Source organism: Saccopteryx bilineata, chromosome 4 (genome assembly GCF_036850765.1).
Source record: "Saccopteryx bilineata isolate mSacBil1 chromosome 4, mSacBil1_pri_phased_curated, whole genome shotgun sequence".
In the NCBI taxonomy this organism is placed as follows: Eukaryota; Metazoa; Chordata; class Mammalia; order Chiroptera; family Emballonuridae; genus Saccopteryx; species Saccopteryx bilineata.
This window is the reverse complement of record NC_089493.1, coordinates 49,958,088-49,982,581: the sequence shown is the minus strand read 5'-3', so window position 1 is coordinate 49,982,581 and position 24,494 is coordinate 49,958,088. Positions and strand designations below refer to the sequence as shown.

Below are 24,494 nucleotides of genomic sequence, written 5' to 3'. Positions count from 1 at the left end.
AAGATTTTCTTCTTGATTAAATTTAAACGCAAAATAGAAATGAAAGCAATAGGATTGATATAACTTTTTTCAATAAAGAAAACAATTATTTTATTATGGTTAAAATAAATATATTTCAGCTTAATCCTTGACCCATACAAAAAACTGATGGTTTTACTTGCAAATCTTTCCCTACCATAATTTGAGTTTTCTTTTGTAAATAAACTGTCTGAACACTGTGCTAACTTGGCACCAACTTGAATGGCTCTAGTCACTGTGCAGGTCCCCTAGAAACTGAACCTCCCAAGGCCTTTCCCATTTAGAGACTTTCAGACTTTCAGGAGCACTGAATCAGCAGTGACTATTTTGAAGACAGATGACTCTAATTTAAATGAAATTTGAATAATGCTGTTGCAGTAATGAATGCCTATGCTTGTCCTTGGGAGATATTCCAGGAAAAGGAGCAGGTGTCTTCAGTTTGAATTCCACTTAGTTCACGCTTTAAGAAAGGTCAACCTATTATGGATAACATCCAAAAAGGAAATCCTGTAGAGTAGCTTTTATAGTGCTTGACTTAATACATATTATCCAGTTTGAAAACCTTACATTTTAGTTTTAGATTCACTTATTTCTATCTTTTTAATGAACTTAACGGGTTTCCATGAATAAAAGCTTGATTTATAATATTGAATCTATTGTGAATAAATGTTCAATTTACTATTGCTGATTAGCTGCAGGGGTCTTTGCAGTGGTCAAGTGATCATTTTTATAATTTTATTTAATATACTTACTATTGAAATTAGAAACGTGTTTATTGTTTATGTTTTATCAAACCACCAGAGTAAAATAAGCATACTCCATGCTCAAAAATACAAAATATAAGAAAGATCCCATACACACACACATATATATATATATTTACAAATAAAATGGAAAATTAGGCAATATGTAATAAAGTATAACTGTGATAATGATGAACAGTCTAAATAAAAATATAATAATTTTGGGTTTATGTGAAATTAGCATCCAGGTGTTCCTTACTAGATAGATAGATGTCCCAAAGAAAATAATTACAACACAGACTAAAATAAGTAAAAGGACAAAAACAGGACACAGATAAAAAAAAAATATGGTCATGGCAGTGTTAACTATAAGGCAGTCTATATAAGTAATGGAAAGACAATAACATGATAAAATACATGATAAAAATAATAATTGAATTTACTATTAAGTGATCATATACAAAAATATACATAGTAAACCTTTTCATAATTTAGGATATTTTATAGAAATATAATTGTATGAGATTTTCATTTTACAACAACCTGTCTCAAATCAAACTGAAATAGAAAAAGAAGTATTTATATTTTTCTATTTAATACTTGGATTCAATTAATAATTTACAAATTGAACTAATGGCTAAATTTTCTCAAATGACAAACCAATTTTATATGTTATACAATCATAAAGAACAAAAGTAATGAAAATTTATTTCCAAAAAATTTTAAAAGATATCTTAAATAATAACTAGTTCAAAAATATAAATAGTGATGGAGGGAGACTTGACTTGGGGTGGTGGACACACGGTGCAATGCACAGATGATGTGTTGTGGAGTTGTGTACCTGAAACTGCTGTGGTTTTATTGATCAGTGTCACCCGAATGGATTCAGAAAGAAAGAGAGAGAGGGACAGATAGGGACAGACACACTGGTAGGGAGAGAGATAAAGAGCATCAACTCATAGTTGCGGCACCTTAGTTGTTCGTTGACTGCTTTCTAATATTTGCCTTGATTGGGGGGCTCTAGCTGAGTCAGTGACCTATTGCTCAAGCCAGCAACCTGGGGCTCAAGCCAGCGACCATGGGGTCATGTCTATGATTCCATGCTAAAGCTAGTGATCTTGGGGTTTGGAACCTGGATACTCAATGTCTCAGGCCAATGCTCCATCTGCTGTGCCCCACCTGGTCAGACAAGTTTTATTTTATTTTATTTATTTTTAAAAAATTTTTTTTCTGAAGCTGGAAACGGGAAGAAACAGTCAGACAGACTCCCGCATGTGCCCGACCGGGATCCACCCGGCACGCCCACCAGAGGTGACGCTCTGCCCACCAGGGGACGATGCTCTGCCCCTCCGGGGCGTCGCTCCGCCGTGACCAGAGCCACTTCAGACAAGTTTTAATAAAACTTAATAAATAGAAATTGTTATTTGTTTTTAGGCTCTTAAAAGATAAATAATATCAGAAATAGAAATGAATATCTAGTTAAGAAATACAATATAGATATGAACTATTTATAAATTATTTATATGGTGAATATATAAAAAAATAAGAACTTAATTTTGGGAAGGGAGATATAAAACAATTATAAAATAAGAGGTGATTAAATTTGGAAATTGGTGATTAAATTTCATGGTATTGAAATGAATACATGTATTTGGAAAAAATCTAAGCAATGCTTTCTTAGAATTATTGATTTAAATTTCTGATTACATATTTTAAGATGGAAATGTACTTAAACACTTAGTATCTTCAGAGTGCATTAACGGAGGAATGTTTATAAGCTTTTCTAAATATATATTTAGTTAACTATAGATAAATAAACACTAACCTGCAGTAAAAAGTGTGTCCGGATTCATCAACACAGATTCTTCCATTAAGACAGAGGTCCAAATTCAGTTCAGGCTCAGCACCACTACCAATATTTATCTCACAACATGCAGTGCTGTATTCACTTGGGCAAATGCAGGTAAAGCCATGGTCTGGCTTCTGACAGAAGCTGTCATTCAGACACAAGATCAGTGTGCAGTCCTAAATTCAAAAATAGAGAATCAAATTAGCTTACCACTAATAATTTTATTACAATCTTATTATATTTAAACATTTTTAAGAAACCAATGTGCAAGCTTATCTGATATTCCATTCTTCTATGAACTAAAATAAGTTTCTAGTAATAAATGATATTTGCCTTTATCATAAAAAATTCTGTTAAATGTTTTATTGTTAAGTTTTGAGAAGAAAAAACTTTAATAAACTTTATTTAATCATATACCATTTATAAAGTTATAATCATCTAACTTATCGTGCCATTTGCCAGCCTCTCCTTATTTTTTTCCCACTCTTCAGTACCTGACAATCATCATTTTACCTCTGTTTCTGTGAGTTTTAACTTTTTTTTTTGTCTTAACATTCCACATATGAGTGATAACCTGCAGTACTGGTCTTTGTTTTGGCTTATTTTACTTAGCATAATGCCCCTCGGGTTTATCAATGTTGTCACAAATAGCAAGATTTCCTTTTTTTAAAAAATAAAACAAACTAAATAATATTTTATTTTTCATATGGACATAAAATGTTCTTTATCTAATCATCTGTCAATAAAGATTTGAGGTGGTCTCATATGTTGGCCATTGTGAATAATGCTGTAATAAACATATACTTTTAATTTCTTTAGGAGACACACATCTGTACTCTTTTTTTTTTTTTTTGTATTTTTCTGAAGCTGGAAATGGGGAAGACAGTCAGACAGACTCCTGCATGCGCCCGACCGGGATCCACCTGGCACACCCACCAGGGGCGATGTTCTGCCCACCAGGGAGCGATGCTTTGCCCCTCCAGGGCGTCGCTCTGTTGCGACCAGAGCCACTCTAACGCCTGGGGCAGAGGCCAAGGAGCCATCCTCAGCGCCCGGGCAAACTTTGCTCCAATGGAGCCTTGGCTGCGGGAGGGGAAGAGAGAGCCAGAGAGGAAGGAAAGGGGGAAGGGTGGAGAAGCAGATGGGCGCTTCTCCTGTGTGCCCTGGCCGGAAATTGAACCCAGGACTCCTGCATGTCAGGCCGACGCTCTACCACTGAGCCAACCAGCCAGGGCCAGCACTTGTTTTTTTTTGTTTTTTTTGTTTTTGTTTTTCATTTTAGAAAGGGGGGTGGAGAGAGAGAGAGAGGAGAGAGAGAAGGGGGGTGAGGAGTAGGATGCATCAACTCCCATATGTGCCTTGACCAGGCGAGCCCGGGGTTTCGAACCGGAGACCTCAGCATTTCCAGGTCGATGCTTTATCCACTGCACCACCACAGGTCAGGCCAGGCACCTGATCTTTTAAAAGTCACTTGGATCAGAAAGGGTTGGTAATTACTATTATTATTTGTAAACCAATCAAAATTATACCCTTTTTTTTGTCAGACTGGCAAAAAAAATTTTTTTGTGTGTGCTGCAGAATTTTAGTGATTAGTTTGTGCCATGAGATAAAAAAGGTTGAAAATCGCTGCCCTAATGAGGCTCATATGGAGAGAGCATTAGAAGGTGGGGCCAGGAGGCCAAGCGCTGGCCACTAACTTTCTCAAGAACTCCTTTTCCTGATCTAAATGAGGAAATTTACCTCGATAATCCCTGAAGACCATTGTGAATCACAGTCTTTGTGGCCTCTGTCAAACTGCAAGTATCTGACTGGTATTTTAACAGGTGCCTGTGCTGAACTAGAAAGCAATGTTGGATTTCAATTTGGTGGAAACTATCTAAACAGAATTGTGTTTTATAGACTGCTAAGAAGAACTGATCTTTTCCTCTTCTGTAATTTTCCCATCAGTGCTCTGTGGCTGTAGAGATGAGAGCAGGGTCTCAGCTGGGACCTGGATATCAGCATCATGCACAACCCAAGTGAGTACTGGGTAATTGGGGCTTTTCTGTGCATGTTTTCCCTCTAGTATTTCCACCACCACCCCTCCTCCCTACCACTGGGAGGACATAAGTGGTTTTTTGTTTACCCCTTGGCATCTCTGGGCAGACTGCAGAAGGCAGCCAGAGTGCTGAGGACCTCGTCAGTCTGGCTAAGGGCAATTAGAGCTGCAAGAACCGGAGGTGATGCAGGATTGGCTCGCTCCTGTTCATCTTTTGCCACTGCTCAAAGCTTTCAGAGGCCAAACCGAGATCCCTTATAATGAGGGGAGGCTAAAGGTTTTAGTCAGGATGGCTGCTCTTCCTGTAATTCACTCTTTCCTAACTTGCCTCTTCGTCTTGTTACAGCAATAAAATGTTCACTAAAGTAAAACAGTGGTGAAAGTGACGGTTGGGGAAGGAATCACACTTTTCCCTCTTCTATTAAGCACATACCCAACAGTTTGCCAAGTCTTTTTTCATATTAGTAAAACTCCTTCTTTTCAAATATCTATTTATATAAGTCCATGTGTCCATTTCTAACACATGTATTCCTTAGGCAATTTGTAAAATTATTGAAACAGGATAAAAAGATGGGAAGTCCTGTTTTCTTTTTAATTTAATACTAGGTAAGTATACCTTGTAGCTGTTACTTGCTTACCCAGATGGACTTGAACTTTTCCCATGATAAAACCAGGAATGCTCTAAGGCTAAGCCCTTCTAGAGATCAAATTGTTCCAAATGTGTTAATTGATTGCAAAATTTAGCACTAATTGCTGGCTTTTATGTTTTAGGCGCAAGAAGCCATGAACTGACAGTCTTGATAATGAAAGAAGGTTTTCATTGTGTTAAATTTCTCTAAAACCATGTCAGAAGGAGTCATCCTGTAGGAGTTCAGCTTCGTTACTATCACAGATCTCGGACATCACACCTGGCCTAGATCAGAGATTCCCCATGCTTCCAAAGATACCTAGGATCCAACAAATGCGTCATATTACATGCCTTGCCATATTTAATATTAATAGCAGAGAAAGACTCTCTTCTCATTGCCATATGAATTTTTTAATAATGCTATTTTTGTATATTTCTTGTATACTTATAAACTAATTCATGCAAGTGTTTGTCTTGGGTGATTAAGGAAGAATATATCTAGACCACACTTCATTTTTTATTGTGACTTTTCTAGCTCTTACCTGAATATTTAAGGTTTTATAAACAAAACAAATGCTGCTACTAATTAGCTGCAAAAATGCACTTTAGACATATTTGACAGTTCAAACTTTCAAAATAAAGATGTCATGACTGGCCAATACAAAAATCATTTTAGGAAGTTGTTTTAAATTTTGTACATACTCACTTTCTGATACTTAGATATGCCAAAAGAAATGAAATAAAAAGCACTAAAAATACAGTTGTATGACAGTCCTAACACACATGCCCAGCCCCTGGCATGTGCTATAGGTTTAGCTGGCACTCATGTAGGATGAAGAAGACTAGAAGTTTTCCTCACATTGGGGCAACCTGTTTTAGCACACAAAGAAATGGCTTGTAGAGGGGGTGTTTCCCCTGCCAAGAACCAGGAATCTTAACCCCAATTCACATGCATAACCCGATGATATGCATAGCCAATGGACAATCCTTAATACAGTGTTTGACCTGGAATCTCCCCCCTTTTTCTTGTGTGTGTGTGTGTATTTTTCTGAAGTTGGAAACGGGAGGCAGTCAGACTCCCGCATGCGCCCAACCAGGATCCACCCGGCACGCCCATCCGGGGCCTCGCTCTGTCACAACCAGAGCCATTCCAGCGCCTGAGGCAGAGGCCATAGAGCCATCCTCAGCGCCCAGGCCAACTTTGCTCCAATGGAGCCTTGGCTGCAGGAGGGGAAGAGAGAGACAGGAAGGAGAGGGGGAGGGGTGGAGAAGCAGATGGACACCTCTCCTGTGTGCCCTGGCCGGGAATCGAACCCGGGACTCCTGCACACCAGGCTGACACTCTACCACCCTTTCTTAATTCAATTGACTTAACTGGGTTTCAAGAGCAGTGCTCATAAATTTCCAGGTATGAAAAATTTAATTCTTGATACTATATGTAACTTAAATCCATATAAAAGTAAAGAGTGCCTGACCTGTGGTGGTGCAGTGGATAAAGTGTTGACTGGAAATTCTGAAATCACTGGTTCGAAACCCTGGGTTTGCCTGGTCAAGGTGCATATGGGAGTTGATGCTTCCTGCTCCTCTCTCCCTGCCCTTCTATCCTCTTACTTTCTCTATCCCCTGCCCCTCCTCTCTAAAATAAATAAATTAGAAAAGTGAAAAGTGACATCAGCATCATGGTGACATGATTCCTTTTTTCTCTTCTCTTTTACTTACAACTTTCTGGTCATTCGTAATGGAACAGAAAGGTCTCAGCACATTACACCAGGACATCCAAGAGATTTCTGCCTACATGTGTTTTAAAAAAGGAGGTGGGGCCCTGGCCGGTTGGCTCAGCGGTAGAGCGTCGGCCTAGCGTGCGGAGGACCCGGGTTCGATTCCCGGCCAGGGCACACAGGAGAAGCGCCCATTTGCTTCTCCACCCCTCCGCCGCGCTTTCCTCTCTGTCTCTCTCTTCCCCTCCCGCAGCCAAGGCTCCATTGGAGCAAAGATGGCCCGGGCGCTGGGCATGGCTCTGTGGCCTCTGCCTCAGGCGCTAGAGTGGCTCTGGTCGCAATATGGCGACGCCCAGGATGGGCAGAGCATCGCCCCCTGGTGGGCAGAGCACCACCCCTGGTGGGCGTGCCGGGTGGATCCCGGTCGGGCGCATGCGGGAGTCTGTCTGTCTCTCCCTGTTTCCAGCTTCAGAAAAATGAAAAAAAAAAAAAAGGAGGTGGGTAGGACTTCAGGGGGTTTGGATCCACAGAAGTCAGTGAGCTGCCCCACTCCCACTTGTGGTGATGGGGGTGGGGGGAGTGAAACTGGAGAATGCAGAACAGGTGGCCACATATGGGAAATGGAGCATTTGTGGGGGTCCAGCCAACCGAGAGTACCAGGCATGACATCAGATGGGATGGAGACTAGTTTGGAGGCAGAGGAGTAACTTAAGAAGTCAGTCCTCGCCAGGGTGGCACTGTGACAAGCTGGGCTTTCACCAGCAGTGACAACAGCTACCTCCCTTAAAGGAAGTGGAAAAAAATAGTGACTGACCATGGGCTTCAAGGGTTGCAGCTGGAGGTACCTATTTCTCTTCAGTAGCAGTACTTTCTGAGAAAGGGACCTCATGACCAGGTGGAAGGAGAGGAAAGGGAAGGTGGCAGACAAGGATAAAGAAGGGCATTGTCCTGGCCGGATGTCTTGGTTGGTTAGAGCTGTGATCCCCAACCCCTGGGCTGTGGGCCATTTGGTACCGGTCCACAGAGAAAGAATAAATAACTTACATTATTTCCGTTTTATTTATGTTTAAGTCTGAACGATGTTTTATTATTATTATTATTATTTTTTGTATTTTTCTGAAGCTGGAAACGGGGAGAGACAGACAGACTCCCGCATGCGCCCGACTGGGATCCACCCGGCACGCCCACCAGGGGGCGGCGCTCTGTGCTCTGTTGCGACCAGAGCCACTCTAGTGCTTGGGGCAGAGGCCAAGGAGCCATCCACAGCTCCCGGGCCATCTTTGCTCCAATGGAGCCTCACTGCAGGAGGGGAAGAGAGAGACAGAGAGGAAGGAGAGGGGGAGGGGTGGGGAAGCAGATGGGCGCTTCTGTGTACCCTGGCCTGGAATCGAACCCGGGACTTCTGCACGCCAGGCCGATGCCCTACCACTGAGCCAACTGGCCAGGGCTGATGTTTTATTTTTAAAAAATGACCAGATTCCCTCTGTTACATCTGTCTAAGACTCACTCTTGACGCTTGTCTCGGTCACGTGATACATTTATCCGTCCCACCCTAAAGGCCGGTCCATGAAAATATTTTCTGACATTAAACCGGTTCGTGGCCCAAAAAAGGTTGGGGACCACTAGGTTAGAGCATTGTCCTGAATGGAGAAGTTGCTGGTTCAATCTCCGGTCAAGACACATTGAGGAACAGATTGATGTTCCTGTCTCTCTCTCTCCCTCTCCCTCCCTCTTTCACTAAAATCAATAAATTTAAGGGGGGGGGAGGGTCATTGAAAGAACCATTGGGTTTCAGCGGGAGGTCTGTGCTGAGAAGACCCCCTTTAGAAGATCGCCCTACCTGGATGTGCTGCTGAGCCCACACATCCAGTCCTGTAACTGCACTAGATTTTTCTATACCAGCTTTTTTCTTTTTTTAACTCCTTCCCTAGTGCAGCCAGTCCCAGAGCCAACTCAGGAAAAGAGAAACCAAAAACTTGAACTATTGTGCCACCTTCTGGAAAATAAAAGGAAGATTCCTAATTGCCACCATTGCCACTCTGTTGAATTGTAACAAAGTGAACAACTAAGAAAGGTGTACTATTTCAAATGTGACAGGAGAGGCACATTTTGTCAAACTCTGAAAAATCGTGGTGATATGGTATTACAAAAATAAAAATAATCCTGACTTGTGGTAGCACCATGGATAAAGCGTCAATCTGGAATGCTGAGGTTGTCAGTTCAAAACCTTGGGCCAGGGTTAGTCAACCTTTTTATACCTACTGCCCACTTTTGTAACTCTGTTACTAGTAAAATTTTCTAACCACCCACCGGTTCCACAGTAATGGTGATTTATAAAGTAGGGAAGTAACTTTATAAAATTTATAAAGCAAAGTTACAGCAAGTTAAAGCATATGATAATAATTACTTACCAAATACTTTATGTTGGATTTTTGCTAAGTTTGGCAGAATAAATCTTTATAAAACAACTTAGTATAGTTAAATCTATCTTTTTTTGTTTTTGTTTTTTGTTTTTTTTTTGTATTTTTCTGAAGCTGGAAACGGGGAGGCAGTCAGACTCCTGCATGTGCCCAACCAGGATCCACCTGGCACGCCCACCAGGGGGCGATGCTCTGCCCATCTGGGGCGTCACTCTGCTGCAACCAGAACCATTCTAGCGCCTGAGGCAGAGGCCACAGAGCCATCCACAGCGCCCGGGTCAACTTTGCTCCAATGGAGCCTTGGCTGTGGGAGGGGAAGAGAGAGACAGAGAGGAAGGAAAGGGGGAGGGGTGGAGAAGCAGATGGACGCTTCTCCTATGTGCCCTGGCCGGGAATCGAACCCGGGACTCCCGCACGCCAGGCCGACGCTCTACCACTGAGCCAACCAGCCAGGGCCTCATGTGAAGTAAATCTAACTTTTTATTTATACTTTTGTTGCTCTGCTACCGCCCACCATGAAAGCTGGAACGCCCACTAGTGGGCGGTAGGGATCAGGTTGACTACCACTACCTTGGGCTTTCCCAGTTAGGACACATATAAGAAGCAACTATGAGCCCTGGCTAGTTGGCTCAGTGATAAAGCATGGTCCTGGCATGTGGATGTCCTGGGTTTGATTCCTATCAGGAGAAGCACCTATCTGCTTCTCAACCCCTCCCCCTCTCACTGCTCTCTCTCTCCCTTTCTCTCTCTTCCCCTCCTGAAGCTATGGCTCAATTGGAGCGAGTTGGCCCAAGCTGAGGATGGCTACATGGCCTCCACCTCAGGCTTTAAGAAGAGCTAGATTGCTGAGTCCCAGATGGGCAGAGCATCACCCCCTAGTGGGCTTGCCAAGTGGATCCTGGTCAGGGCACATGCGGGAATCTGTCTCTGCCTCCCCTCCTCTCAGTGAATTAAAATCAAAATAAAAAAAAAAGCAACTATGAGTTGATGCTTCCTGTTCCTCCCTACACCTTTCTCTTCCTCATCTTTCTAAAATCAATAAATAAAATATTTTTAAAAGATAAAATTTAAATAAAAGTATTAAATAAAAATAATTCTCCAACACCTGAACCTAAAGGAACAGAATATTGTAATCTAACTGATAAAGAATTTTAAATGGCTGAAAGGATTCAACCAGCTACCAGAAAACTCAGAAAAGCATCTCAGTGAACTTAGGAATAAAGTTATTGAACAGAAGGCATTCTGTACCTAAGGTTGAAGTTTTTAAAAAGAACCAGACAAATTCTGGAGCTGAAGGAATCAATAAATGAGATGCAGAATGTATTAGAAAGTTCAGGAAAAAGGGCAAATCAGATCAAAGAAAGAATTCTGACTTGGAGGATAGGAATTTAGAAATGAATCAGGAAAGGGGAGCAAAATAAGATTTTTAGAAAATGAAACCCTACAAGCACTGATAATGATGAGAAAAACAAATATTAGAATAACAGGAGGGAAAAGGGAGCAGAGAATATATTTAGAAAAATAATAGCTGAGAACTTCCCAAATCTGGGGAAGAAATGGGACATACAAGTCCAAGAAGCTAATGGAACACCTTATTTTCTCAGTGAAAAAAAAGACCTCTAAGATATTATAATGAAACTTAAAAATTAATGACAAAGAGCCTGGCCTGTGGTAGTAGAGTAGACAGAGCGTCAACCTGGAACGCTGAGGTCGTGGGTGCAAAACCCTGGCTTGCCATACAACAGCAGCAAAATACACATTCTCCAGTGCACACAGAATACTTTCCAGGATAAATCATGTGTTAGGGCACAAAACAAATTGCAGCAAATTTAAGATTGAAATCATACTAACTATCTTTTCTGACCACAATCGTATGAAACTAAAAATCAACAAAAGGAAAGCTGGAAAAATCTAAAAATATGTAGAAACTAAACACCACACTTCTAAATAACCAATAGGTCAAGAAGAAATCAAAGGGAAATAACTATCTCAAATAAAATGAAAATGGAAATACAGCCTGACCTGTGGTGGCGCAGTGGATAAAGCGTTGACCTGGAATGCTGAGGTTGCCAGTTCGAAACCCCGGGCTTGCCTGGTCAAGGCACAAACAGGAAGCAACTACTATGAGTTGATGCTTCCTGTTCCCCTCCTTCTCTCACTCACCCTTTCTCTAAAAATCAATAAATTAAAAAAAAAAAGAAAATGGAAATACAACATATCAAATCTTATGGAATGCAGTATAAGTAGTTCTGAGAGGAAAGTTTATAGTGATAAATACATATATTAAGAAATTTAAAAGATCTTTAATAAACAACCTAACTTTATGCCTCAAGGAATTAGAAAAAGAAGAACAAGTTAAGCCCAAATTTAACAGAATGAAAGAAATAATAAAAATCAGACTGGAAACAGAAGAAACAGAAACTAGAAAAAATAAAAAAAGGTCAATAAAACTAAAAGCGGGTGCTTCAAAAAGATTAACAAAACTGACAAGCCTTTAACCAGACTAAGAAAAAAAGAACTCGCCTGACCGGGTGGTGGCGCAGTGGATAGAGTGTTGGACTGGGATGCAGAGGATCCAGTTTCGAGACCCCGAGGTCGCCAACTTGAGTGCGGGCTCATCTGGTTTGAGCAGAGCTCACAAGCTTGGACCCAAGGTCGCTGGCTCAAGCAAGGGGTTGCTCGGTCTGCTGAAGGTCCACGGTCAAGGCACATATGAGAAAGCAATCAATGAACAAATAAGGTGTCACAACGCGCAACAAAAAACTAATGGTTGATGCTTTTTGTCTCTCCGTTCCTGTCTGTCTGTCCCTGTCTATCCCTCTCTCTGACTCTGTCTCTGTAAAAAAAAAAAAAAAAAAGAACTCGCCTGACCGGGCAGTGGTGCAGTGGATAGAGCGTCGGACTGGGATGCGGAAGATCCAGGTTCGAGACCCCGAGGTCGCCAGCTTGAATGAGGGCTCATCTAGTTTGAGCCAAAGTTCACCAGCTTGAACCCAAGGTCGCTGGCTTGAGCAAGCGGTTACTCAGCTGCTGAAGGCCCGCAGTCAAGGCACATATGATAGAGCAATCAATGAACAACTAAGGTGTTGCAACGAAAAACTGATGATTGATGCTTCTCATCTCTCCGTTCCTGTCTGTCTGTCCCTGTCTATCCCTCTCTCTGACTCTCTCTCTGTCTCTGTAAAAAAAGAAAAGAAAAAAAGAACTCAAAAATAGAAATGAAAAAGTAGTCATTATTACTGATACTACAGAAATACATAGGAACATAAGGTACTACTATGAACAATTAGATGCAAACAAATTAGATAACTTAGAACAAATGGATAAATTTCTAGGAGCATACAACATACCTAGAGTGAATCAGGAAGAAAATCTTGTCAAACCAATAATGAGCAAAGAGATCAAATCAGTAATGGAAACCTGCCAACACAGAATACCCAGACCAGATGGTCTCACTGGCAAATTTTTCCAAACATTTATAGAATTAACATATCTTTCTCAAACTCCTCCAAAAAATCAGGGAGAAGGGAGTACCCCCAAACTCATCCTACAAGGCCAGCATTACTCCACACCACAGCTAGATAAGGACACCACAAGAAAACTAGATAAGGACACCATAAGAAAACTATAGATCAATATCCCTGATGAGCCTGACTAGGCGGTGGCACAGTGGATAAAGGATCGAACTGGGATGTGGAGGACCCAGGTTCGAGACCCAAGGTCGCCTGCCCCCTTAAGCACGGGCTCATCTGGTTTGAGCAAAGCTCACCAGCTTGAAACCAGGGTCACTGGATTGAGCAAGGGGTCACTCGGTCTGCTGAAGGCCCATGGTCAAGGCACATATGAGAAATCAATCAATCAATGAACAACTAAGGAGCCGCAATGAAGAATTGATGTTTCTCATCTCTCTCCCTTCCTGTCTGTCTGTCCCTATCTGTCCCTCTCTCTGACTCTCTCTGTCTCTGCCACACACACACACAAAATTTTTTTTTAATCCCTGATGAACGTAGAAACAAAAATTCTCAACAAAGTATTAGCAACCAGAATTGAAGAACACATAAAAAGGATAATACACTGTGACCAACTGAGATTTATCCCTGGGATGCAAGCATGGTTCAACATACACAAATCCATAAATGCAATATAGTACATTAATAAATGAATGATTAAAAAAATACCATGGTTCCAACCAGCTTCCCAAAACTACTTGGCACATAAAGCCTACATATGACCAGTTTCTGTACAACAAAACAGAGAGAGACTGTGTGGAGAAGGCTGCGGAGCCACAGCCTTCTGTGCTCTCTGGGGACTGCAGGAACTCTCCAAGGCTGGAGGTACCAGTGAGTGCCATTGTTTATGTCCACCTCCACCTCCATTGGGTGGGCGGGGGCTTTAACAGGTTCTCTGATCAACCTGCAAAGATATTATACTGTATTTTGGAGAACATCTCCCAAACCCATTTTGCCCCTAAACAAAAGGAGTAAGCAAGATCAACAGGAGTTACTTTCTGTACATGGCCTCCCAACCTGCAGCTGCTCCAGCTTGATAGGCAGTGCCCTGGATGCTTTAGGCACCCCCTTGACTCCTATTGGCCTGCCAAATCCACCCAGCACACACCCTACACAGAGGCTGCTTCTTTATAAGGCCACTTTTCTAAGACTTGAAGGATAGTTATTTGGTCTAATACATAGAAACAAACAGAAAGTCAAACAAAATGAAAAGACAGGAGAATATCTCTCAAATGAAGAAACAAAAAAAATCCAAGATAAATGGGCCCTAAGGAAACAGAGATAAGATAATTTGTCTGATAAAAGAATTCAAGGAAACAATCATAAGGATGCTTACCAAACCTGAGGGTGAAATAGAGGAAGTTAGGGAAAACTTCAACAGTCTAAAAGTATAGTCAAGAACCAAGCAGGCCTGAAAAATAAAACAACTGAAATAAAAAATATATTAGAAGCTAAAACTAAAATAGTATTTTATGTCAACTGTAATTGAAAAACAAATTTAAAAAAGAATAATACGTTAGAAGGAATTAACAGCAGATTATCTATTGCAGAAGAACAGATCAGGAACCTGGGAGATAGACTAGTGGAATTCAACCAATCAGAACATCAAAGAGAAACAAAGAACTTAAAAGAATGAGGATAGTGTAAAGGGCCTTTGGAATAACATCAAGAACTCAAGACCCTGCCTGACCAGGCAGTGGTGCAGAGGATAGAGCATCGGACTGGGACGTGGAGGACCCATGTTCAAAACCTGAGGTCACTGGCATGAGCATGGGCTCATCTGGCTTGAGCACAGGCTCACCAGCTTGAGTGTGGGATCGCTGGCTTGAGCATGGGATCATGGACATGATCACTGGCTTGAGCCCAAAGGTCACTGACTTGAAGCTCAAGTTCGCTGCCTTGAGCAATGGAATACTCACTCTGCTGTAGCCCCAGGTCAAGGTATATATGAGAACTGAATCAATGAACAACTAAGGAGCTGCAACGAAGAACTGAAGCTCTCATCTCTCTCCCTTCCTGTTTGTCTGTCCCTCTCTCTGTCTCTGTCAGAAAATAAAAAATTAAATTAAATTAAAAAAGGAAGGCATTGCCTGACCTGTGGTGGCGCAGTGGATAAAGCGTCGACCTGGAAATGCTGAGGTCACCGGTTCAAAACCCTGGGCTTGCCTGGTCAAGGCACATATGGGAGTTGATGCTTCCAGCTCCTCCCCCCTTCTCTTGCTCTGTCTCTCCTCTCTCTCTCTCTCTCTCTCTGTCTCTCCCTCTCCTCTCTAAAATGAATAAATTAAAAAAAAAAAAAGGAAGCCATAGAAAAAGGTATTATGGTTTTAACGGAAGCATCAGCCTGCTCCACTCAGAGCAGCACACTTTGTGAGAACCAATGGAAAGGAGCCTGAGCTGCTGGAACCCATTCCCTGTGAATTAATAGCATGATAAGTGTAAAGAAATAAGAATAAAAATTAAAAAATAACCTCTATGCAGATGATGTTAGCTAAATTTATTGTGATCATTTCACTATATATACAAATCATTATGTTGTACACATTAAACCAATGTAATGTTGTATGTCAATTATACCTCAGTTTAAAATTGTTTTAAGTACTCGCAATATGGGCCCTGGCTGGTTGACTCAGCGGTAGAGCATCAGCCTGGCGTGTGAAAGTCCCAGGTTCAATTCCCCGCCAGGGCACACAGGAGAAGCGCCCATCTGCTTCTCCACCCTTCCCCCTCTCCTTTCTCTTTATCTCTCTCTTCTCCTCCCACAGCCAAGGCTCCACTGGAGCAAAGTTAGCCCGGGTGCTGAAGATGACCCCATGGCCTCCACCTCAGGTGCTAGAATGGTTCTGGTTGCAATGGAGCAACACCCCAGATGGGCAGAGCATCACCCCCTGGTGGGCATGCCGGGTGGATCCCAGTCGGGCACATGCTGGAGTCTGTCTCTCTGCCTCCCCGATTCTCACTTTAGAAAAAAGAAAAAAAGTCCCAGGCTCGATTCCTGATCAGGGCACACAAGATAGGTGACCAACTGCTTCTTCACCCCTCCCCCCACTCTTGCTCTCTCGCGAGCGCTCTCTCCCTCTCTCTCTCTTTCCTCCTCCTGCAGCCATGGCTCCAATGGTTCGAGCAAAGTTGGCCTGCAAGGATAGCTCCATGGCCTCGCCTCGGCGCTAAAGTAGCTCGGTTGCTTGCTTTGTGGAGCAACAGAGCTGGGGCCCAGCTGGGCAGAGCATCACCCAGTAGGGGGGTTGCCGGGCGGATGGGGGGGGTGCGTGGGGGAGTCTGTCTCTGCCTCTATGCCTCTCACTTAACAAAAAAATAAAAACACTCTCAACATGAACCCAACAGTGGCTTTATTAGCGTCACGAGACAAAAAATGCAATACAGCACCTAGCCAGGCAGCAGTCGCAGCAAGAGGTCTTTGCAACATCTTTAGTGCTCTCTCAAGGCACTTTCACCCAATCATCAGGTGCCTCAATTAGAAAAACTGAAGTTGAAGTGCAGTCTGACCAGTGAATAGAGCAGGGGTCGGGAACCCTTTTGGCTGAGAGAGCCATGAATGCCACATCTTTTAAAATGTAATTCTGTAAGAGCCATACAACAACCCGTCTATGTTACGCATTATTCAATAAAAATTTGGTGTTGTCCCAGAGGACAGCTGTGATTGGCTCCAGCCACCCACAACCATGAACTTGAGCAGTAGGAAATGAATGGATTGTAATACATGAGAATGTTTTATATTTTTAACATTATTTTTTTAAAATTAAAGATTTGTCTGCGAGCCAGATGCAGCCATCAAAAGAGCCACATCTGTCTCGCGCGAGCCATAGGTTCCCGACTCCTGGAATAGAGCGATGACCTAGGACAGTCCCAGGTCAGAAACCCCCAAGGTCGCCAGCTTGAGCAAGGGGTCACTGGCTTGGATTAACCCCCACCCCTCCGCATCAAGGCAGGTATGAGAAGCAATCAATGACCAACTGAAGTGCCACAACTATGAATTGATGCTTCTCATCTCTCTCCGTTTCTTTCTCTCTTTTACTCTCTCGCACGTGCCCTTAAAGAAAAGTTCCCTTACATTTCTAATATATAGTTTATATATTGGGGGGGGGAGAGGGGAACAAAATATACTAATAATGCCCAAACCCATTCCTCTGCACACACAAGCAGGAGGCACTCAAATTAGGATTCCAGATTCCTAATCCAGGCTCCACCGAACGTGTCATCTTGGACTAGTTACTGGATCCACACCTTAGTTTAGCCATCTATAAAATGGAGATAACAGTACTTACCTCTTATGTTGTGCGAAGATTAAGTGAAACCTTGTAGCATGCGACTCAGAGCTTGGGACAATGTAGGCGCTCAAATGCTACTGCTATCCTCAGGCTGCAAGTTTAGCCATCTCCTCTTATATTCACTTATTTTATCTGAGGCGCTGTGCAAAGCACGGGGAACTAAAAGCAGTAAAGTAGCTCCTGCCTCCAGGTTTGAGGGACGGGAGAAACGACGTCATTAAATGGTTGTCTTTAAGTATCACAGGAACTACCTTGTATAGGTTGACGTCCATTTACCATGTGACTTTCTCCTAAAAATACTTTACTCTTCACCAGGGCTGAACTTTGACTCAATTAGCACTTATAAGTGCCTAACAACTGTTTTCTGTTTTATTGCATTTATTGAGGTGACACTGGTTAACAAAATTATACAGGTTTCAGTTGCACAATTCTACAACACAGCACCTGCACACTGTATTGTGGGGGTTCACCATTCTACGTAGCAACTCTTTTAACTCCAGTCACGTCTTGTGCGCAGGCGCCTCCAGTGAAGGTCGTCGCAGCGGCTGTCGCCCGCCTCTTCCGCCAGGAGCGGGTGCGGATTGGTCCTCCTGTTCCATATAAAATCCTGCGCGCAGGCGCATCAGCCCCTTTCCCCAGCTGCCGCTAAGGTGCTCGGTTCTTCCGAGGAAGCTAAGGCCGCGTTGGGGTGAGGTCTTCACTTCATCCGGCGACTAGCACCGATCCGGCAGCGCTCGCCCAGCACTCGCCCACACCATGGCCTCTGTCTCGGAGTTAGCCTGCATCTACTCGGCCCTCATCCTGCACGACGATGAGGTGACGGTGACGGTGAGTGCGGACCCTGGCTGGCAGCGGGGACGGCTTGCGGGCAGCACATTTCCCCGTCCCCCCGGGCATTTGGGTTTGGCCCTTCTGGCCTAACCGGGGCCATGGACACCACCGAAGCGGCTTCCGGCAGTTCAGGTAGGCCCACGTGTGAGTGGGCCAGGGGCCTCGGCCACGTGCCGGCTCCGGAAAGGACCGGATAACGTTTTGCTGCCCGCGTTCTGGCTTTGAGAAACACGGACATCCTAGTCCACATCTCGTTATAAAGGACACGGTCTATTTTGTGTAATTTGGTTCTCTTAGTAGGCCCTGTGTGGCCAGGCTGCATAGTGTTTAGGAGAGCACTTGAACTCTGCTCCACCTCCCAGCTTTTACTCATAACTTAAAATAGCATGGCTTGGGCAAGACCCAGCCCGTGAAATGGTACCAATGAACTCACCATCTTGCAAGGTGCCTGACACCGTGAGCAGTTGGCATTTCTCTTGCTCGTGGCAGCCGAAGAGTGTGAGAAATGGTCGTTTTAAATAAACATACAGAAGATACAGATAAAATATTGCAACTGGATAAACATGGTTTTGTACACACGTTTTGCTTGATTTACTTTAAAGTTGTGGTATTTTGAAGACGTTTAAGAAAGCCAGTTTAGTCTCTGATGGATTGTCATTTGATTTGTTTTAGGAGGACAAGATCAATGCCCTCATTAAAGCAGCTGGTGTAAATGTTGAACCTTTCTGGCCAGGCTTGTTTGCAAAGGTAAGGTGGTGGTGGCAAAGTGGTTTGGAGAAGTATATTTGGGAAGACCTACTGACTACTAAGGTGTTCACGCCCACATCCAAAAGTACCAGAAGGCCCAATAGGCCAGTGGACCAATTCTGTCTCTAGGAGCTAATTAAGGTTTTAGTTTCGTCTCTGTGTCATGCCTTTCCTGATCTCAGACTGATTCCTCTTCTGTTCTGAAACCATGGTAAAAGAATTAACCGGGTCATTCCTTTTTTAAAAGGATCACCCAGGAGATAACTCCATGTTATTCCAAGCAAATCCTTCTGGTATGATAGTATGCTTTAATGGGAATTTGGTGTGGTGGCCTTTTATTGACCATTTACTGTGTTGGGTTACAAGAAACAGGATTCCTACCCAAGGAACTTACTGAATGTCTGGCAAGTGCAGTTCATAGATGCTAACTATTCACTTTGTGCTCTCTGCAAAGAGCTTTGAAAGATTGAAAACATTGTACCTATATATCTTAAAAATTCCCTTGTGGAAAAAGTCCTAGGATTACTTAACAGTCTGAAAAATTGAACTCACTGTTAAAAGGAGATGTAGAACTGGAAAGAATCCTGGCTTAAGGAAGCTTGAGATTTTTAAAACAAGTTAAGCTGGTATTTGGGGGCCAGTTTTCTCATCTTTAAAAGGAATTCAGCTAGTTATGCCTTACTACTTAAATACAGCAATGCAAGTAGGAAATTTAAAGCCTGAGCTTTTTGTGATTGCTTACAGACTGACACTGGCAGACTCTAGCAAAGAAGGAAAAATATATGGGGAGCTCAAAAGTAAGTTTACAGTTGTGAGTACACAAAATACAGAATTCTTGGTGTTATTGATGTCTTATTTTCCATATGCACAACTGTAAACCTACATTTGCCCACCCTGTATATATAGTGATGGGGATGGATCACTGTTATTTCAAAAGGGTGGTACTTTTTCTTTTCTGGCTGAGCATTGTAACAAAAGGACAGAACTGAGTATTTGCTTGTGTTTCAGGCTCTGGCCAATGTCAACATTGGGAGCCTCATCTGCAGTGTAGGAGCTGGTGGATCTGCCCCAGCAGCTAGTGCTGCCCCAGCAGGAGGTTCCGCCCCTTCCACCACTGCTGCCCCAGGTAGGAAACTTTATTTGTATTGGAGGGAGGAGTGGAAATTAAAAATTATTATAGTCAAAATTGCCACTAATTTACTAAGTAGATGCTGTATAGAAATCCTGAAACTAGAAACAAGTTTGGGGTATTTTTGACCATGGGAGTTAAAGTGCTTACAGCTCTTTGGAGTTTTAAAATAAAGGTGTATAATTGACCTTTTTTTTTTTTTTTTTTTTTTTTTATTTTTGTTTAAGCTGAGGAAAAGAAAGTGGAAGCAAAGACGGAAGATTCTGAGGAGTCTGATGATGACATGGGCTTTGGTCTTTTTGACTAAACTTCTTTTGTAACATTCAATAAAAAGCTGAACTCTGCTTCTGATAGTCTTGCTGTTTGGGGATGTGCTATGTAGAGATGATCTCAATTCTGTAATTGCTGGCTTTTAACGTTTTCTGCTGTGACAAGCTGGACACTACTAAGAATAATACATCTACACCTACTACTGCAGCGTTGTAAATTGCATGTGGGTAGGTAGGAGAAAGAGTCAAGGCAGATACCTTGTCCAGATTGCCTCTGTTACTTTCATGATTACAGGGTTTGTCCCCTAGACATGAATAACAGTCCCAGGCAGAGGTGATGCTATTCCAGACCTCAGGTTTAGAAAGCACCTTTGCTAATTCCCAAGCACAGTCCTAGCAGTTAACAAATGAACTGGCTTTGTGGGAAGGGAAGGAGGGAGATTGTGACTAAACAATGGTGTGAAATGGAAATAGGTTCATTTCTCAAACTGCTGCAGCACCAAAGGATTCTTGGATTTATAAAACATTGTATATTCAGGGCATTTAGAACGTTCTGCTCTTAACCTGTGTCTCCATTTAAAGAACACATGAGATTCAGAAGTTGATGAAAAGCAGGACTTCTAGTCCCACTCTTTACTCCGGTGTTCAGGACCATTTGTGAAACTTCCTATAACTACTTGGATAAATGGCTATTGTATCTTGTAAAATTGAACAGCATATAACCCTGCACATAGGGACATCAAGAAATGTCATTCATCTCTGGAAATGCTCAAAGCATTTAAAGTCTCAGGCTCATTGGAAAGTGGTTCTAAATTCTCAACAGTGAAAAACTACAGATAGGAATTTTACTAATGGTTTATATTAAAAACAGGTCCCAGTAAATTATCTACAGCACATATTCTTTTCATAAAGCTCCAAAATAAGAAATGCACTGGGCATGCATATCTGATACAAAAAAGGTTTGGCAAACAATTTAGGACCTGAGTAAGGGATAGGGTAGGATGAAGAAAAGTATATTGATGCTACAAATTACTTTTTCCCAGTGAGAGGAGGGGAGGCTCCTGCACGTGCCCCCACTGGGTACTTCCCAGCAAGCCCACTAGAGGTTGATGCTCTGCCCATCTGGGGTGTTAACTTGCTCAGCAACCAAGCTCTTAGCACCTGAGATGAAGGCCATGCAGCCATCTCAGCTCCTGAGGCCAGCCCCCTCCAGTGGAGCCTTGGCTGCAGGAGAAGGAGAGAAGTATGAGGGGGTGCAAATGGATGCTTCCGTGTGCCCTGACTGGGAATTGAACCCAGGACATCCACATGTCAGTCTGACGCTCTACCACTGAGCCAAGTGGCCAGGGCTGATAATCAAATTTTGTTGGGAGTTTCCATATTAGAAAAGGGCCACTGAGAAGCAATGAGAAATGTGGCAAAGATGCCTGATCCACACATGCAATGTAAGTGCCTGCCTTTCATCAGCCAGGGACCAGCACTACTAGTTACAGATGTAATGCAGCAATTGCATGGTGAGACCACGTGTCACAGATGGGTTAGTGGAAGCTCAGGGTTAACGTACCTTAGGTTTACAAACCAGTGAGTGAGTGGAAGGGTTAAGAAGATGTTCTGCCTCCAAAGCTTGTTCTCTTAACAGCATCTCTGCCCATGCTCCTATTCCTTTGTTCCCTCCTGAATCAGTATGATTTTGATTTTGATTTTAGCAAGAAGGAAAGGGAGAGAGAGACAGGAGTGTCATTCTGTTCCTGTATGTATGTGCCCCAACTGGGGATCGAACTGGCAACCTCTGCACTTTGGACAAATGACCAATTGAACAATCTGGTTAGGCCTCACCAGTATGATTGAACCTATCTTACAGAGTTCTGGAAAGGCCTAAGATAACAGGAAACCCTTGCACGTAGTGCTCGCGTCAGGAGGCAATACTGAAACTTCCCTGAAATTTAGCTGAGGAAATACTTAAAGTGAGTTAAAAAGAAGTACAGCATCTAGAACAACTGAAATTAGTGGCAAATTAGGGTATTATAAACATCAAATACAGTTAACCAAACCAAATGATACAATTGCAGGCCCTGGCTGGGTAGCTCAGAGCATTGTCCTGGTAATGCCAAGGTTACAGATTTGATCCCAGTCAGGGCACGTAAAAGAATCAACGAATACTAAAGTGGAACAACAAATCGATGTTCCTCTTTAAAATCAGTAAAAAAAAAATTTAAGATACAATTGTAGCCTGATCAAGGTGGTAGCACAGTGGATAAGAGTGTCAACCTGGGACACTGAGGACCCAGGTTTGAAACCCCGAGGTCACCAGCTTGAGCACGGACTCATCTGGCTTGAGCGCAGGCTCACCAGCTTGAACGTGGGGTCATAGACATGACTCCATGGTCACTGGATTGAGCCTAAGGTCGCTGGCTTGAACAAGGGGTCACTGGCTCAGCTGGAGCCTCCCTGGTCAAGGCACATATGAGAAAGCAATCAGTGAACAACTAAAGTGCTACAACTATAAGTTGATGCTTCTCATCTCTCTCTTTCTCTCTCTCTTGCATGCACTAAGAAAAAATAAAAATTAAAAAGATACAATTGCAAATGTTCACTATAGCAAGACTCAAGTGTTAATATGGCTAATGGGTGGCTGGCTTTTTAAAACAATATAGTAAAAATCTAATAGAGCTTAAAACCTTTTAAAAGAGCCTGACCTGTGGTGGCCCAGTGGATAAAGCGTCAACCTGGAAATGCTGAGGTCGCCGGTTTGAAACCCTGGGCTTGCCTGGTCAAGGCACATATGGGAGTTGATGCTTCCAGTCCTCCCCCTTCTCTCTCTCTGTCTCTCCTCTCCCTCTCTCCTCTCTCTCTCTCTCCCTCTCCTCTCTAAAAAATTGAATAAATAAAAATAAAAAAAAACCTTTTAAAAGAATGATCTGATATATTAGAAGACCTCCCCCCCACACACACATATAATTGCTAATCTCTTACTCATTTCATATTGAATAAAACTGTCCAGTTCCACCCATCTTTCTCTGAACCTAGATTTGCTTTTTGCAGACCATAAATAAGATCTCTTCAGACTGAGGAATAAACAGGGTGAGTGAACATGCCCATCAATGCTTGCTTCATGTGATCCTATTTCCCTTCTGCATAGGTAGAAGGAACAGCTGGAACTCCTGGTTCCCAAATTATTCTGTGGCCACTGAAAGCCTACTTAGCTCCATTGCTGGCTGGGTAACTCACCCCTGTAATAAGCTGTTACTGTATGTGCCCTGACCGGGAATTGAATTGGCAACCTTTGCACTCAGGACAAGGCTGTAACCAACTGAGCTATCTGGTCAGGACAAAAACAACTTTTTATTTATTAATTTAAAAAAAATTAAATAAAAATTAAAAAAAAATTTCCCATTGATCTGAGAGAGTGAGAGAGAGAGGAATGGAGGGGCAGGGAAGGGAGAGAGAGAGAGGAGCATCAACTTGTTCCATTTAGTTTGTGCACTCAATGGTTGCTCCTCTATGCCTGGACGGGGGGTGGAACCCACAACCTCAATGCCTAGGACAACACTCTATGCCCCGAACCACCCACTCAGGAGCTAAGAACAACTTTTTTTTTTTTTTTTTTTTACAGAGACAGAGAGAGAGTCAGAGAGAGGGATAGATAGGGACAGACAGGAACGGAGATGAGAAGCATCAATCATCAGTTTTTCGTTGCAACACCTTAGTTGTTCATTGATTGTTTTCTCGTATGTGTCTTGACCGTGGGGCTACAGCAGATTGAGTAACTCTGCTCAAGCCAGCGACCTTGGGCTGAAGCTGGTGAGCTTTTGCTCAAACCAGATGAGCCCGCGCTCAAGCTGGTGACCTCAGGGTCTCTAACCTGGATCCTCCACATCCCAGTCCGACACTCTATCCACTGCGCCACCGCCTGGTGAGGCAAGAACAACTTTTTAAAAATCATAATTGTCACAGAATGTGTTGCTGCACAATGAGATAAGTAAAAAAATAAATAAATAAATCTGAGGTTCCTCTCATTTTAGTTTTTATTTTTCTTCTTTCTTAATTAAAAATGATAGGGAGAGAATCTCATGTAAAATTTTATTTTTTCGAATCATAAGAGAAAGTTCAGCCTGACCAGGCGGTGGCGCAGTGGATAGAGCGTCCGACTGGGATGCCGAGGACCCAGGTTCGAGACCCGAGGTTGCCAGCTTGAACGTGGGCTTATCTGGTTTGAGCAAAAGCTCACCAACTTGGACCCAAGGTTGCTGGCTCGAGCAAGGGGTTACTCGGTCTGCTGAAGGCCCACAGTCAAGGCACATATGAG

At 42.8% G+C, this 24,494-nt stretch overlaps 1 protein-coding gene across 1 annotated transcript; it reads left to right on the top strand.

Moving 5' to 3' along the window:
• The first annotated feature begins 17,824 nt into the window (after positions 1 to 17,824).
• Positions 17,825 to 20,275, top strand: RPLP1 (ribosomal protein lateral stalk subunit P1). The gene is made up of 4 exons (XM_066276928.1): positions 17,825 to 18,040; positions 18,716 to 18,790; positions 19,799 to 19,916; positions 20,147 to 20,275. The coding sequence occupies exons 1-4, from the start codon at positions 17,969 to 17,971 to the stop codon at positions 20,224 to 20,226; spliced, it is 345 nt and encodes a 114-aa protein (XP_066133025.1). The 5' UTR covers positions 17,825 to 17,968; the 3' UTR covers positions 20,227 to 20,275.
• The last annotated feature ends 4,219 nt before the right edge of the window (positions 20,276 to 24,494 follow it).